This window comes from Pyrus communis, chromosome 1 (assembly GCF_963583255.1).
Source record: "Pyrus communis chromosome 1, drPyrComm1.1, whole genome shotgun sequence".
Classification (NCBI taxonomy): domain Eukaryota; kingdom Viridiplantae; phylum Streptophyta; class Magnoliopsida; order Rosales; family Rosaceae; genus Pyrus; species Pyrus communis.
Window position 1 is genome coordinate 25,264,085 of NC_084803.1, and position 14,940 is coordinate 25,279,024.

Below are 14,940 nucleotides of genomic sequence, written 5' to 3' on the forward strand. Positions count from 1 at the left end.
TATTTAATCTACCATTTTGACGCGATACACATTGTACGAAACTTTTTTCAATGATCTAACCGTCAAACTTGTTTGTTCACACTCCGAGATTGCATATGTAAAAAATCACAAACAAAAAAAACATTCAAGGATTAGGTAACAGAACAAAAGTTTTCGACGGTTATAAACGAAAAATCATAATTTAATGGTTATTTTAGCTCCGATTTTGATGATTTTTTTACAGCTACACCCCTCAACCCTATAAGAATGCATTGAATGAATTTGGTCTTCAATTTAAATTATTTACACTAGCTTATTTTGTACTTGATGGGGGAAGTATAACATTAACTCTAAGTGTTTGTTTAATCCACCGTTTTGAAGCGATATGCATTTTACGAAATAATTTTCAACAATCCAACCGTCAAACTTGTTTGTACACACTCCAAGATCGCATACGTAAAAACTCGCAAAAAACAAACATTCAGAGATTAGGTAACGGAACAAAAGTTTTCGACGATTATAAACGAAAAATCACAATTTAACAGTTATTTTAGCTCCAATTTTAATGATTTTTTACAGCCACACTCCTCGACCTTATAAGAATGCAATGAATAAATTCGATCTTCAATTTAAAATATTTACACTAGTGGATAAATCTTATTTTATACTTAATGGAAGTATAACATTAACTCTTAAGTGTTTGTTAAATCTATCAATTTGATAGGATATGCATTCTACGAAACTAGTTTCAACAATCCAACCGTCAAATATGTTTATATATTCTCCGAGATAGCATGTGTAAAAATCGATAAAACAAAAAAACATTCTGAGATTAGGTAATGGGACCATGAGTGAACGAAAAAAAATATTTTGCTTTGTTCGTGTCGGTTATATCCGACAGGGCCATGAGTGAACAAAAAAAAAAAAAAATATTTAAACCATGTGTTTATTTATTCATTTTTAATCAATATAACATTTTAAAATAATGTGGATCAATTGTCATTTTGGCTAGAGGTTACTGGAGCAATAGTCTCTGAATTATAGCTCAATTAGAATTTTGGTCTCTAAACTAAAATTTTGTGAGTATTGTTCCCTAAACTTGTTATAATATGGATCAACTGTCTTTTTGGTTAAATTTGATAGAACTTCCATCCAAAATAAAAGATTTAAAGAGACAAAAAATGGATGAAATTTGTTACGGAGTTAGCCAACATGACTATTAGTCCACATTATCACTACTCAGAGACCAATACTCGAGAAATTTTAGTTCAGAAACTAAAAATCCAATTGGATCAATGTTCTAGAACTGTTGCTCTAATTTTCTATTTTAACTAATTATTGATGGAAATCGGGAAGCACAATCTACAACATGCAAATCGCAAGTTGCAATCTTTGTATTGACTAGACTAATTCACCAATTTTATTTATTTTTTATCTTCCCCATTTATGTTGGTTATAACCGTCAGAACACTAAAATAATAACCGCTAGCAACTAAAATAATAAAATAGTCAAATTTAAAATAAAAATAAAAAAAAGAATTCAAAAATACTGGCAGTTATAATAATTTTATGGTGGTTGCATCCGACACTACCTGAATGATGTGTCAAATATCTTTTATCCAACATAACGGCTTATTAAACTGCCACCATCATCCGACACCTAAAGCTAATATTGTAGTAGTGTGATGATTTTGTTATTTTGATTAAACAATAATTTTTAAATCATAATAGGTTAGATGGCAGAAGCGAACAAGAACAAACAAGAGCAATTAGAAATTTAGAACAATTAAAAATTTGTGATTTACAATATATAGCTGAGTATACTACAGATTTCTTTAAATATTTAGGAAGAATAGGTAGAATTAGTGATATTAATTTATTAGATATTTATATAACAAAAATAAAAGGACCAATAGGTGAAAAGAGTTGGAATGAACGGCAAAAGCATCCAAAGAAAAATGATATTGCAATATGACCTAGAATTCAGTATATATATGATATACTTAGACAAAAGTGTAGTAAAATAGAAGCTAAAAACCAAATTAGGAAGCAATTTTATATGAGTTGTAAAAATATAGATTTACCACAACAGTATGGTTGTCATAAGAAAAATAAGCATAAGAAAATATACAAAAAGAAATATAGTCATATAAAACAAACAGCATAAGAATTTCACCATAAGACCTTAAAAAACATATAGGAAGAGAAAATATATTCCAAAACAATTTAGGAAAAGAAGTAGTAGACCTTGGATTAGAAAATATAAAGCACCAAAAGATAAGAGTAGTTGTAAATGTTATTCATGTGGAGAAGTTGGACATATTAGACCTAAATATCCAAAATTAGGAAAACAACCGAGAGAAAAAGTACATTTAATGGAGTTGTTTAAGTTAGAAGAAGATGAAGATATACAGTCAATATATAGTTTAGATGATTTAAGTGATAATGAGAGTATTTATAGTATTGAAAGTATAAATATGATAGAGTCAGACCAGGAAGATTCAAGTAGTTCAAATAATGATTTAGAAGAGTATATGTGTGCATTCATAGAAGAATAACATGAAGAAGACTATAAATATATAAATTTAGGTTGGTCAGAAAAATATCATAAGTGTAGTAAATTAGTTGGAAATAAATATTATAATACATATTCGTTATTATGTGAAAAATGTTATAATAATAGGTTATTAGAAGTTAATTCAACAGAATTAGGAGAGTAAAAAAAAAAGTACTAAAATATTAGGAAATATTGTTCATAGTATAGAAAGCCAAAAAATAGCTTTTTGATTACCATAAATTGTGAAATAGAATTAGCAAAAGAACATAAGATACAACCAATAGTCATAAGAGAAGAGTTAGTATCAGAAAAATATAGACAAAAATTAGCAAAACCAGTGAGAATAACACAGTTTGATGAAAGACCAGTTTATTTAACACATTCTATTAATAATCTTTTAAAGTAGAAAAACAACAATTTAATTTCCCATTAACATTTGTTTCACCACTAGGATCATACCCATTCATTTTAGGTTTAAATTTTTTGAAAAGTTTATGATACGAGCATATTTAGGCGACTTAGTTAGCTTGTTTTCGTACATTTATGTTGTTAGTTAACAGTTATTTTAGTAGTTTAAGCTATTTTCGTGTGTTTTTAGGTTCATATGGCTAAGGAAGCAAAAAGGTGCATTTTGGAGCATTTTGGAGCAATATTGGGCTTTGAATGGATAGCATATGCTTGGAGCAAAAGGAATGGACGAAATTGAAGACCTAAAGGTGTTAGGATTCCTAATCAAAGAAGGATTCCTAATCAAAGAAGGATTCCTAGTCAAAGAAGGTTTCCTACTTGAAGTATGAAAGTTAAGCCAAGGTTTCCTATTTTTGTTTAACCTTTCCTAATCCTAATCTTTCCTACTTAATTTCCAGCTATCAAAAGGGGTTCATAATCAATTTGGGACACTTAAATATATGTCCTAAAAGCTCTAATCCCAGTCCAATATGGAGCCGCACCTTTCTTACCCTTTTCTTCCAAAATCTGCCACATATCTTCTTTCCCCTTTTCTTCTAGTCAATGCCGCAGATTTCCTTCCCTTTTCCTCTTAGAATTCTAATTTGTTACCCTTTTTCCTTGAGGATTTGGAGCTAAAAACCTTCCCAAATTAATTACTTATTGCCTTAACCTTTCTTCCTCTATAAAAACACAATCTGCCGCACATATTGGAGATTCTAGACAGCCATACACATCCATACGAATTATTCCTCATTATCCCCATTCATTCAGCCATCATCCATCCCCTACCACCATCCAACCTATCCATCCATCACCATAATTCATACCCAAACACCCTTGTGCCGCAACAAAGAAGGAGAAAGAAGAGAGGAGAAGCCTTGGACGTTTTGGCCTTTCAAGCTTGGATTGTTGGAGCGTTTCTAGGTGTACTCAATCTTTGTTTTCAATGTTTAATTTATACTCGCCTTGTTTTGTTGTAAACATGAGGAGCTAAACTTGTTTTAGCTAGGGGAGACTTTGAAACCATGATTATATTTGCAATATGAATTGATTAATTCCAGTTGTGATTTCATAAATTGTAAATGCAATTTACTTAACCGTTTGATGGATAACTTATTCTTGTTTGTTGATTAAGGGTGCACACTTAGTTTGCATGCATGAATTTGGGGCTAGAATATAAGGGAGTTTCACATAATCGTTACAAACTTATATTCACAAGTAGTTAAGGTTGTTTTCACAATCATGTTAAGTAAATTCCTAGCATGAGTATCATGATGTCGTAGTTACAAGTGCTTTGTCAATACTTATGATTTTCATAGAACGTAATGATTTTTGATTGTATCTCTATTATGATGTCATGTAGGGGACTTTTGAAGAATGCTTTGGTTTGTCGTATGATGTCATCCAATCCAATAACTTAAGGAAAATCTGAAGGTTAATTAGTGATGTCACGGTTAACCTGGGGTGTTGAAGTTCATGGTTTATCGAAAAGCAACTGGAAATCAATTTTTATGCAAGTGTGTCATGTGTGGAGAAGGACCCTCTAGCTAGCTAATCACCCATCCATATCCCCAAATTCGTCCAAACCTTGTTTAAGTCTTTTAGTTACTTGTTTTTATCTTAAATTCGTCAAAAACCCAATCCCCTTTATTTAGTTGTGTCAAATCTGTCCTAAAATGTGTTTTTGAGTCTTTTGAGTCAAAACAAATTCTATTTTCGTCCAAATTGAGTCCTAGAGTCTAGTTTGAGTCTTTTTGATTGTTTTGTGTTGTTTTGAGTCTTTTGAGTTTATTTTGAGTCATATAGGTTTAGTTAAGAGTCTTTGAGTTTGTTTAAGTGTTTTTAAGCATATTTTTGTATCTTTGAGTCGGTTTTCATTAGATTAGCAATCCCTCTTAATCCCCGGCCTAGAACGATCCCTACTTATATCTATACTACAATTGTCAAAAAGAGGGTTTAATTTGAGTGCTATTATATATCACATCAGTTTACAAGGTTTTATTTATTTATGAATCCTAACATATATTTTTCAAAAGAGGCATCACAATAATTTATCAAAGTAATACTGTAGAAGCATATAAAAGCATGAGTATAGAAGAGCCTAGTAGTCAAGATAGTTATTATTTAGAAAATTCAAAAGAAAATGATGAACATAATAATATAGAAGAGTTTGATAAAAAAAATATTTGAATATGAATATCCTATTTTAGAAGAAGAAAAAACTCATATAGAAACATTACAGTTAGATAGACTAAGGAACTGTAATAGACCAAAGAGTTTAGAAGAATTATTACAATTAGCATAACAAACTAGAATTATAGGAAAAGACCCACAGTTACATTGGAGTAAAAATAAAATAATAACAAAATTAGATATAATTAATCCAAATTTAACCATAAAGACAACTGATATGCCTTGTCGTTTAATAGATAAACAAGAGTTTGAGCAGCAAATAAAAGAGTTGTTAAATTTAAAAGTAATCAGACCCGCTAAGTCTAGACATAGATCAGCAGCATTTATTGTGAGAAAACATTCAGAACTAAAGAGAGATAAGGTTAGAATAGTTTATAATTACAAGAGATTAAATGATAATACATATGAAGATAGTTATAAGTTACCAAATAAGGATGAGCTTATAAATAAAATTCAAGAGAATAAATATTTTAATAAATTTGATTGTAAATCAGGATTTTGGCAAATATGATTAGCTGAAGAATCCATTGAGTGGACAGATTTTACTTGTCCAGAAGAACATTTGAGTGGCTTGTTATGCCATTTGGACTTTAAAATACTCCATCGATCTTTCGAAGAAAGATGGACCAAATTTTCAAGAAATATGATCAATTTTGTAGTGTTTATGTAGATGATATTTTAGTACATAGTAAAAATAGAAATGAATATGGAAAGCACTTAGAGATAGTTTTACAAGAATTTATCAATAATGGAATTGTGATTAGCAAAAATAAAATAACATTAGAAAAGCAAGATATAGAATTTTTAGGAATGTATATCAAGTCAAGTACAATACAATTACAAGATCATATAGCTAAAAAGGTCTTAGAATTTCCAGATAAGTTAGAAGATAAAAAACAGTTACAAGCATTTTTAAGATTGTTAAATTATGCAAGAAATTTTGTCCTTGATTTAGGAAGAAAAATAGCAGTATTACAAGTAAAACTAGCAAAACAGGAAAAAAAAAAAAAATTAATAGTGAAGATATTAAATTAGTTCAAAATATAAAAGAATAAATTACTCAACTTAATCCATTAACATTACCATTAGATGATAGTTACAAAATAGTTGAAAAGGATGCTTCATCATTAGGATAGGCAGATATACTAGACCAGAAAAAGTATAAGGAGTCATCAAAGTCTGACGAACAAGTTTGTAGATATTCATCAGGAAAATTTAGTGATGTACAGTCAAGATTACCATCAACAGATTTAGAAATTTTAGGAATAATTAACTCACTTGAAGCATTCCCTTTATTTTTACATAATGAAGTATTTACGATTACAACAGATTGTCAAAATATAGTTTCTCATTATAATAAGATACATGCTAAAAAATAGACAGCACAAAGTTGAGTTAATTTTGTTGATTCAATTACAAGAAATGGTTTTAAACCAATTTTTGAACATATAAAGGGTAGTGACAATACATTAATTGATATCTTATCAAGATTAATTCGTTGAACATAAATGAAATATCATATACCATCATCCTCAAATAGCACAAAACCACAAGGCAGAAAAACACATTTAAATAGCATAATGATGCATCATGGACCTTCATCATTCAATGGATTCCAAAATAGTATAAGCAGACCAACATCACCACCAGTACCCATTTTCAACTTTAATGGCAATATTGTTGTAAGAATCAGAAATCCAACTTTGAGGTATAGGTCAAGGGTACCCAAAACTCTCTGATAGGCAACATGTTCTCTTAGATAATTTTTGAAATATCCAAATCAAAAAGGCCAAGCATGAGGTTAGGTTATAAAAAACTAATTAGAGCCTTAGAATAAGAGTTTGATAGCTTTAATTTTAATTTCCATCAAATCTAGCATCATATTCATTCTCTTAAGAACAACCTTCAAGTCATTTCTAGAGACCATGAGTAATTACTTATTAAGTTTACCAAAATAAACCAAGAACTCCAATCCCTTAGAATGCAGCAAAAGGTAAGTGACACTTTGAAAAGAGAATTGAAAATGGATTTGGAAATTGATCAGCATAAGAATAAAGAAAAAGAAGTTATTGAATCCATAGAACAAGAGGCTAATGAGCTCATAGAAGAGATTAAAATTGAACTCTTAGAATAAGACATTGAAATGGAACACCATCAAAATAATGAACAGCATTAGCATCTAAGTGACAAAGAAAAACAAGAAAAATATGAAAGTTTTCTTAGGAACATATCTTTAGACTTAATAATAGATGATATCCTATTAGAAGAAATTTCAAAAGTAAAATTAAGAATAATGCCACCAGATATGTAAAATGAGATCCTGAGTAGAGCATCACAGTCTATGAAAGAGTTATAATTACAATTACAACGTGTTTTATATCAATCCAGTTTTGATTCAAAACCAGGGATGAATATTATTACAAAGATGTATCCACTATGTCTTTGTGATAGTACAGAGAGCTGTATTTGTAAACCAGATGTTAGCATAGCTATAACCAGAATTAACATGAGAGATTTTAGACCATGTCATTTTAGTTATGAGCATTAGATAAAGCATAGTGTGGTAAAAATTACCCCAACCTTACTATTAGAGTTTAGCTATTTTGATAAAATATTCATCAATCATATTTCCCAACTAGAATTATTTCTTAAAAAGGTTATAAAAATAGCAGAAGATTATCTAGAACAGTGAAAAGAAATTCTATAAGTTTTATCAATAGTCCTTCAGATTAGTATGCACATATGCATAAGGAGAAAGTTAGACATATAACCAAGATTAATGAAGAATCCTTTAGAATATCCTCTATCTCCCCACATAAGTGGACTCCTTATTACAAAAATATTCTAAAATTTCAAGGGATCCAAATGTTAGCCTTAGATGAGTTTGAAGATTTTACGTATGATATGTTACTACTATCTGAAAAAGAAGAAATGCATATTTACAGTAAGACAAAAATCAATCATTAGCCCTACTGGAAGCCTAAAATTTTCAAAGGAGAAACAGCAGACATGTAGTACAAGGTGAAAAAAAGATAGAGAAAGAGATGCAGAGCTAGTAGAAGATGAACAGTACTGGAATAATTTGATAGAAGAAGAGCTGTATAACACTGACAACATGATGGAAGCATGAAGAGCTAGCAACAAATCAGCATAAATTGAATAGCATCATGTAATTCTAGATAGAAATGTCAATATTATTGTGAAACCCGCTACAATAATGAAATAATGACATAAGAATAAATAAAGAAAAGTGTTTTACCCATTATGGACTTTACATACACAAAATGTCTTTTTAATTAAGAATGAATAGTGCTAGGCCATTTTCATTAAAACTATATATATAGAGGAAGCCTTTAAAGGAAGGGATCTCCATTTTTCAAAAAAAATAGGAATATCTTCTTAACCGTTAGATTTGGTTTTTATGAAATCATGTGGTTGAGATTTTGTGGCTTGTGATTTAATCTCAACCACAAAATTTCATTAAAATTAAATCTAATGGTTAAGAAGTTGTAAAAAATGAGAATCACTTCCTTCCCGTACAAGTAACCTTTCTAATGGCTTGTGATATATATATATATATATATATATATATATTTTTTTTTTTTTTTTTTTGAAATGCGGGCCAATGCCAACTGCCAACTTCCCGTACAAGTAACCTTTCTCCACGTCATCACCTATTGCCGTATTAGTAAACGAACTAGCCAACCTCCTCCTAATTTCTCCGACTCCGATATCAATAAAGAAAAAAAGAAAAAAAAAGATGCAGAGTCCACAACCAGATCCAACGGCGGGGGATGAATCCCAGGCCGTCAGCCGCCGCATCCAACGGCTGTCTTTACACCTGACACCTAATCACCGACATCTCCAAAACGACACCGCTCAGCAGCTTGGGCTGGTGGAGTGCGCCAAGGCGGCGAAGCTGACGGTGGACACGAGCAGCCTCTCAAACTACATGAGAGGAAAACACCGGGAAATCCAGGACAGAGTGTTGGATTACTTCAACAAGAGGCCGGAGCTTCAGACGCCGGTGGAGATTTTGAAGGACGACCACCGGGAGCTTTGTATGAAGCAGCTCGTTGGGTTGGTGAGAGAGGCCGGGGTCAGGCCTTTCAGGTACATCGTTGATGAACCGGCTAAGTACTTCGCTATTTTGGAGGCCGTTGGCAGCGTCGACATGTCTCTCGGGATTAAGATGGGGGTGCAGTACAGGTGATTGATTACCACTACTACAGTACTACTCTCATCTTTTTTTTCATTGATTTTTGTGGCATTTTTTGGCTGCTGATCGCTTTGTGTATTAGGTTTGGGTGGGAATTTTGGGGAATTGAGGGTGGTTTTGACGGTGGTTTTGTGTTGTTTGATTGTTTGATTTCACGAAATCATTTAACCCTTGAATCGAATGGCTTTGATTCTTTGTAGGTTATATCATTATATATGGTGTATATGTGTTGTAAATTGTAATTGCTTATGATTTGATTGGTACTGCACTAATTAATTTGTTACTGCTCCGTAAGACGGGCCTCAAATATGTGCATACAGACGCATTCACACTGCGGTAGAAAGATATGAGCATTAGAGATGTAAATAGATGACGTAAATAGATACAGAATTGTTGCTGTGTAGATGTTCATGTTTCGGTGTACTCTTACAATTGTATACGCACCACTGACGAATGCAGTTACATCATGAAAATTTTAGTATAAAGGGCACCGAATTTGTATGATCGGTAACCCCATTCGTTGCCCTTTGTTAGGTGTTGTGTTTAGTTAATGGCTTGTCATCAAATGTGAAATCCCTTTAAATTGTTGATTCCAACAAAAGGAGGAAGAGGTTGACAAGGATTTCGACCAATAAATTGGAGTTGGATGAGTTAGCATGTTATTTTGAAGTGCTATGCCATGTCTATGAACAAAACTGTTGGACTAAAACGAGAGTATTGGACCACACTAAAAATTCTTATAATTTGGGGCTGTGATTACTCAACAAAAATTTTCATGCTAGGGAGAGGAAGTCTGGTGCTCAAATTTTCCTATTGCTCTGTCTTTCCCTATTTATTACATATAGTTCACATGTTGGATGCCCTTTCTGAGGGAGGGCGTTTAAAATATAAGTTAATGGAATGGGCTTAAGGTGGACTGCGTCAAGATTGGGAATATAACAGAAAAATAAAATTTTATGAACAATTTGAAACCATACAGAAAGATCATGAACAAGGGGCAATTAATATAATTTTCATGTGATGAGAAACTTGTTATACAATCCATGTTCTGTTGTGCAATTTTAACGTTCTGAGATGGGGAAGGTTACAGAAAAATTGAAGGGTAGAAATTCTATTATAATTTTGGCTTTGAATACGAGAACTGCAATGGATTTTGAAAGGCAGAAAGTTCCATTAAAGTGGAAGGCCTGCAGAGTTCGTCATTGTTCAAATATCACATGCTTTATTGCTGATATTTGGTGCTTTGGATTCAAATGATGTAATTACATGGCTCTTAAATTGACAAAGACTTGTTATGGGGCCTCTTTTCTCCAGTGCTTGTGTGCCTGAAACGTAGCATGATGCCTAATTGCACTAGCTTTACATCATGTATCTTGTCATGCACTGATTTTTTTATTAATTGTGCAGCCTTTGGGGAGGTTCTGTACTTAACTTAGGAACTAAAAAGCACAAGGATATGTATTTTGATGGTATCGACAATCTGGAGTATCCAGGTTGTTTTGCTATGACCGAACTGCATCATGGTGAGCTGTTCTGCTACTCCCATTCTTTTACTTGTTTCCTTGCTTTTGCCTAAGCTGATATTACAGCGATGCTTAATGCTGGGACATTATAAGTTTATCCATACATTCATTGTGTGATTTTGTGGAATGGTTGGTGTGCCTCACACACATATATATAGACATTTAAAAGCAAGTACTTTTTACAAATTTTATTTTCGTGAAACCACAGATTGTAATTGTTAATTAATAGTATTATCATGAGAAGGTCGAATCATGTTCAATAAACCATCCAATGAGAAAACTTTTATTAGGCATGATTATGAAGATAGTTTTCCAAGATTTATCTTGGTAACTTGTTAGTTACTTTGTTTGGAGTGTCAGAGTCGATATAGACAGGGTGCTGAAATATTTATAACAACGAACGCCCATCCACTTTTGAATCTTTGATTTATTGGTGATAGTTATCCATTTTAATTTGGGTGGTGCACTGGTGCTACCCACACAACCTTTTTTTACCTCCCACGCACCCCCTGTAAATTTTTTCCCTTTGATCCTCTTCAATTCATTCAATCCGATGGCCGAAAATTGAGAGGTGTGTGTGAAAGGTAAAAAGGGGTGTGCAGAGTTGTAAAAACGAGCCTTGAGGCGTGCCTAGGCGGTGCAGTGAAGAAAATGCCTCTGCCCAGCAGGAGTAAGCTTAAACTTGCCTAGTTGTGGTCGAGGCATTAGCTGGGGCTTTTTTCATTTAAGGTTAAGGTTTCTCACCTGCAGTGAAGAAATTTTTTTATTGATTGTTGTTTTTTCCTCTATAATGTTTGATTTTGACTCTATTGTTGATTAGATTATATATATATATATATATATATATATATATATATATATATAAAATATTAATATATGTATATATTAATAATTTTAGGTCCCGTGAGGAGGTGCCTTACGCCTCAAGGCATTTGACTAGGTGGGGCTATCCATCAAACGCCTTGGCTTTGCCATCGCATTTTATAACATTGGTGGATACCACCACCCTTTAACTTTTTTTAAGAAGAGACTGGTTCATTGTGATTCTCTATCATCTTTTGATTCAGATTTTCTTTGTTGTTTTTCATTTTATGCTTTTTATTTCTCAGGTACTGTTGTGTATTACTAAATCTAGAATTCATATCTTAACTGTTTTAATTATTCCGTTTTCTGTGCCTAAGGCTCAAATGTTCAAGGTCTACAAACAGTGGCAACTTTTGATCCAATCACAGATGAATTTATAATCGACACACCCAATGATGGGGCAATCAAATGGTGGATTGGCAATGCTGCCGTTCATGGAAAGTTTGCTACTGTTTTTGCTAAGCTGATGTTGCCGACTCATGACACAAAAGGTATTACTGATATGGGTGTCCATGCCTTCATTGTGCCAATAAGGGATTTGAAGACCCACCAAACTCTTCCTGGGATTGAGATAAAGGATTGTGGCCACAAGGTGGGTCTGAATGGGGTAGACAATGGAGCATTAAGATTCCGGTCAGTGAGAATCCCTCGTGATAATCTTCTTAATCGATTCGGAGATGTCTCCCGGGATGGGAAATACACAAGTAGCTTACCATCTATAAATAAAAGATTTGCTGCCACTCTAGGGGAACTTGTAGGGGGGAGGGTTGGTCTTGCATATTCTTCAGTTAGTGTCCTCAAGGTCGCTGCCACAATTGCAATCCGATACTCTCTACTGCGACAGCAGTTTGGTCCTTCCAAGCAACCTGAAGTCAGTATTCTTGATTATCAGTCCCAACAACACAAGTTAATGCCAATGCTGGCTTCAACTTATGCATTCCATTTTGCCACGTCGCATTTGGTGGAGAAATATTCAGAGATGAAAAGGTCTCATGATGAACAATTGGTTGGTGACATCCATTCCCTTTCAGCAGGGCTCAAGGCTTATGTGACGGCATATACAGCAAAGTCATTGAGTATCTGCAGGGAAGCTTGTGGAGGCCATGGGTATGCTTCTGTCAACCGCTTTGGTAGCTTGAGGAATGACCATGACATTTTTCAGACGTTTGAAGGGGACAATACAGTGCTCCTACAACAGGTTCTGAACAAATCACATTCTCTACGCCCTCGCTTGGAATTTTCTATTTTATTTTATGATCTGGAATTTTTCATAGGATAGAACATTATGGGTGCCCAAACCATTTGAGCATGAAGTGTTAGAACAAGAGATGAAATACATTTGCCATAAGCAATTACACACTAGTTTTCACTGGTGACGCAGGTTGCTGGTGATCTGTTGAAGCAGTATAAGGAGAAATTTCAAGGCGGGACACTCACAGTCACATGGAGCTACCTCAGAGAGTCCATGAACTCGTATCTGTCTCAGCCAAATCCAGTGACTGCTCGATGGGAAAGTGAAGACCATTTGCGAGATCCTAAGTTCCAGTTGGATGCTTTCAGAGTGAGTTTTTACTTGGTTTTATGATCAAAATCCTGTCTTAGTGTATATAACAAAACTGAAACTCTTGTCACATAATTTTCCTCTGGCAGTACCGAACTTCTCGGTTACTTCAAAGTGTCGCTGTAAGACTGCGCAAGCATTCCAAAACTCTTGGCGGTTTTGGTGCATGGAATCGATGCTTAAATCACCTTTTGACTCTTGCAGAGTCCCACATTGAGTCTGTCATCCTTGCCAAGTTTGTTGAAGCTGTCCAGAAGTAATTCTTAGATCTCTGTTACTTTCATTCGTTTCTTTCCATTATGATTTTGAGTTTCTAAAATGGGGTATTTATTTGCCAGGTGTCCGGATCCAAGTTCTCGAGCTGCTCTGAAACTCGTCTGTGATCTTTATGCCTTGGAGCGCATTTGGAAAGACATAGGAACCTATCGTAATGTTGATTATGTCGCACCAAACAAAGCTAAGGTATTCCTATGAAGCATGAAAAGAAGAAATATTTCCTGTAATTCTACGGTTTATGCTATCACTTTGACGCAGGATTATGGAAAACGTATTTAAGCCTGAATACGATAGTAGTAACATTGAATCCATCCTGCATGGCTTTGAGGAAATGCCGTAAAAATTCAAATTCGACTGAATTCTCGTTTCTGTTTGCGCAGGCAATTCACAAACTGATGGAGTACCTGAGTTTTCAGGTGAGAAATATAGCAAGGGAACTTGTAGACACATTTGACATTCCAGATTATGTTACAAGAGCCCCGATTGCAATGCAGTCAGATGCCTACTCACACTACACACACTATGTCGGATTTTAATTCCCACCGATTTTGTTCCCTTTTAAGAAAAAAGAAAGCAGGAAAGGGAGTTCATGTTTTTCTTACTGTAAGTTTCGAAAATATTATTTGCTTCTTTAAAAAAATCATATTTAGGCACAAAACCGAGCGCAATGGCGTTGATTCATATAGTTGACCCTTCTTAGTGGGATAAGGTTTTTTTGTTGTTGTACAAAAATCGAAGGGTGGGAGTTGGTAGGGAAAAAGGTGGATGATAGCTCTCACAATGCGGGTATATGATGTTATAGTAGTTTTGTAAAATTATTAAACAGCATGTCTTATTCAAAAGGCAATTCGTTCTTGATACAAATATTATGCCGTGTTTGTGTGCTGAAATATGCCCTGTAAATCGTGAATTCATTAACTTGCGAAGTAGCCCTTTTGCAAACCCACCAATCAAAAATTAAAACCAGTTCTGCTCTCAAAATCCATTCTCTGCTAGTCTTTTTTGGCGAAAATATTCTCAAGCTAGTATATTATCGACACGACATAGTATTAATACATTGTCAACACAATACTGATAGATTATTTGACACATTATTGACACAATATTAATACATTATGGACACTATTTTTTAGTAAGAGATTTTAAACTAGAGAGTATGTTCATCAAAGAGGGCTAATAGGGATTGCGTTTTGAGAGCATGACTAATTTTGGTTGGTGTATTTGTAAAATGGCTAGTAAGCCCAATTTCCCGTAACTTTAGCAAGAGATGCATGGTCACTCATCCTTAGTCACTCAACAGTTTTTCCTTTTTCGGGTT

The 14,940-nt window shown here is 33.6% G+C and overlaps 1 protein-coding gene across 1 annotated transcript; it reads left to right on the plus strand.

Annotated features, from left to right (window-relative positions):
• The first annotated feature begins 8,886 nt into the window (after window positions 1-8,886).
• Window positions 8,887-14,505, plus strand: LOC137717170 (acyl-coenzyme A oxidase 2, peroxisomal-like). Its single transcript, XM_068456475.1, has 7 exons — window positions 8,887-9,388; window positions 10,806-10,921; window positions 12,103-12,983; window positions 13,167-13,346; window positions 13,436-13,602; window positions 13,685-13,808; window positions 14,003-14,505. Exons 1-7 carry the CDS (start codon window positions 8,940-8,942, stop codon window positions 14,156-14,158), a joined length of 2,073 nt encoding a protein of 690 aa, XP_068312576.1. The 5' UTR covers window positions 8,887-8,939; the 3' UTR covers window positions 14,159-14,505.
• Window positions 14,506-14,940: the final 435 nt, after the last annotated feature.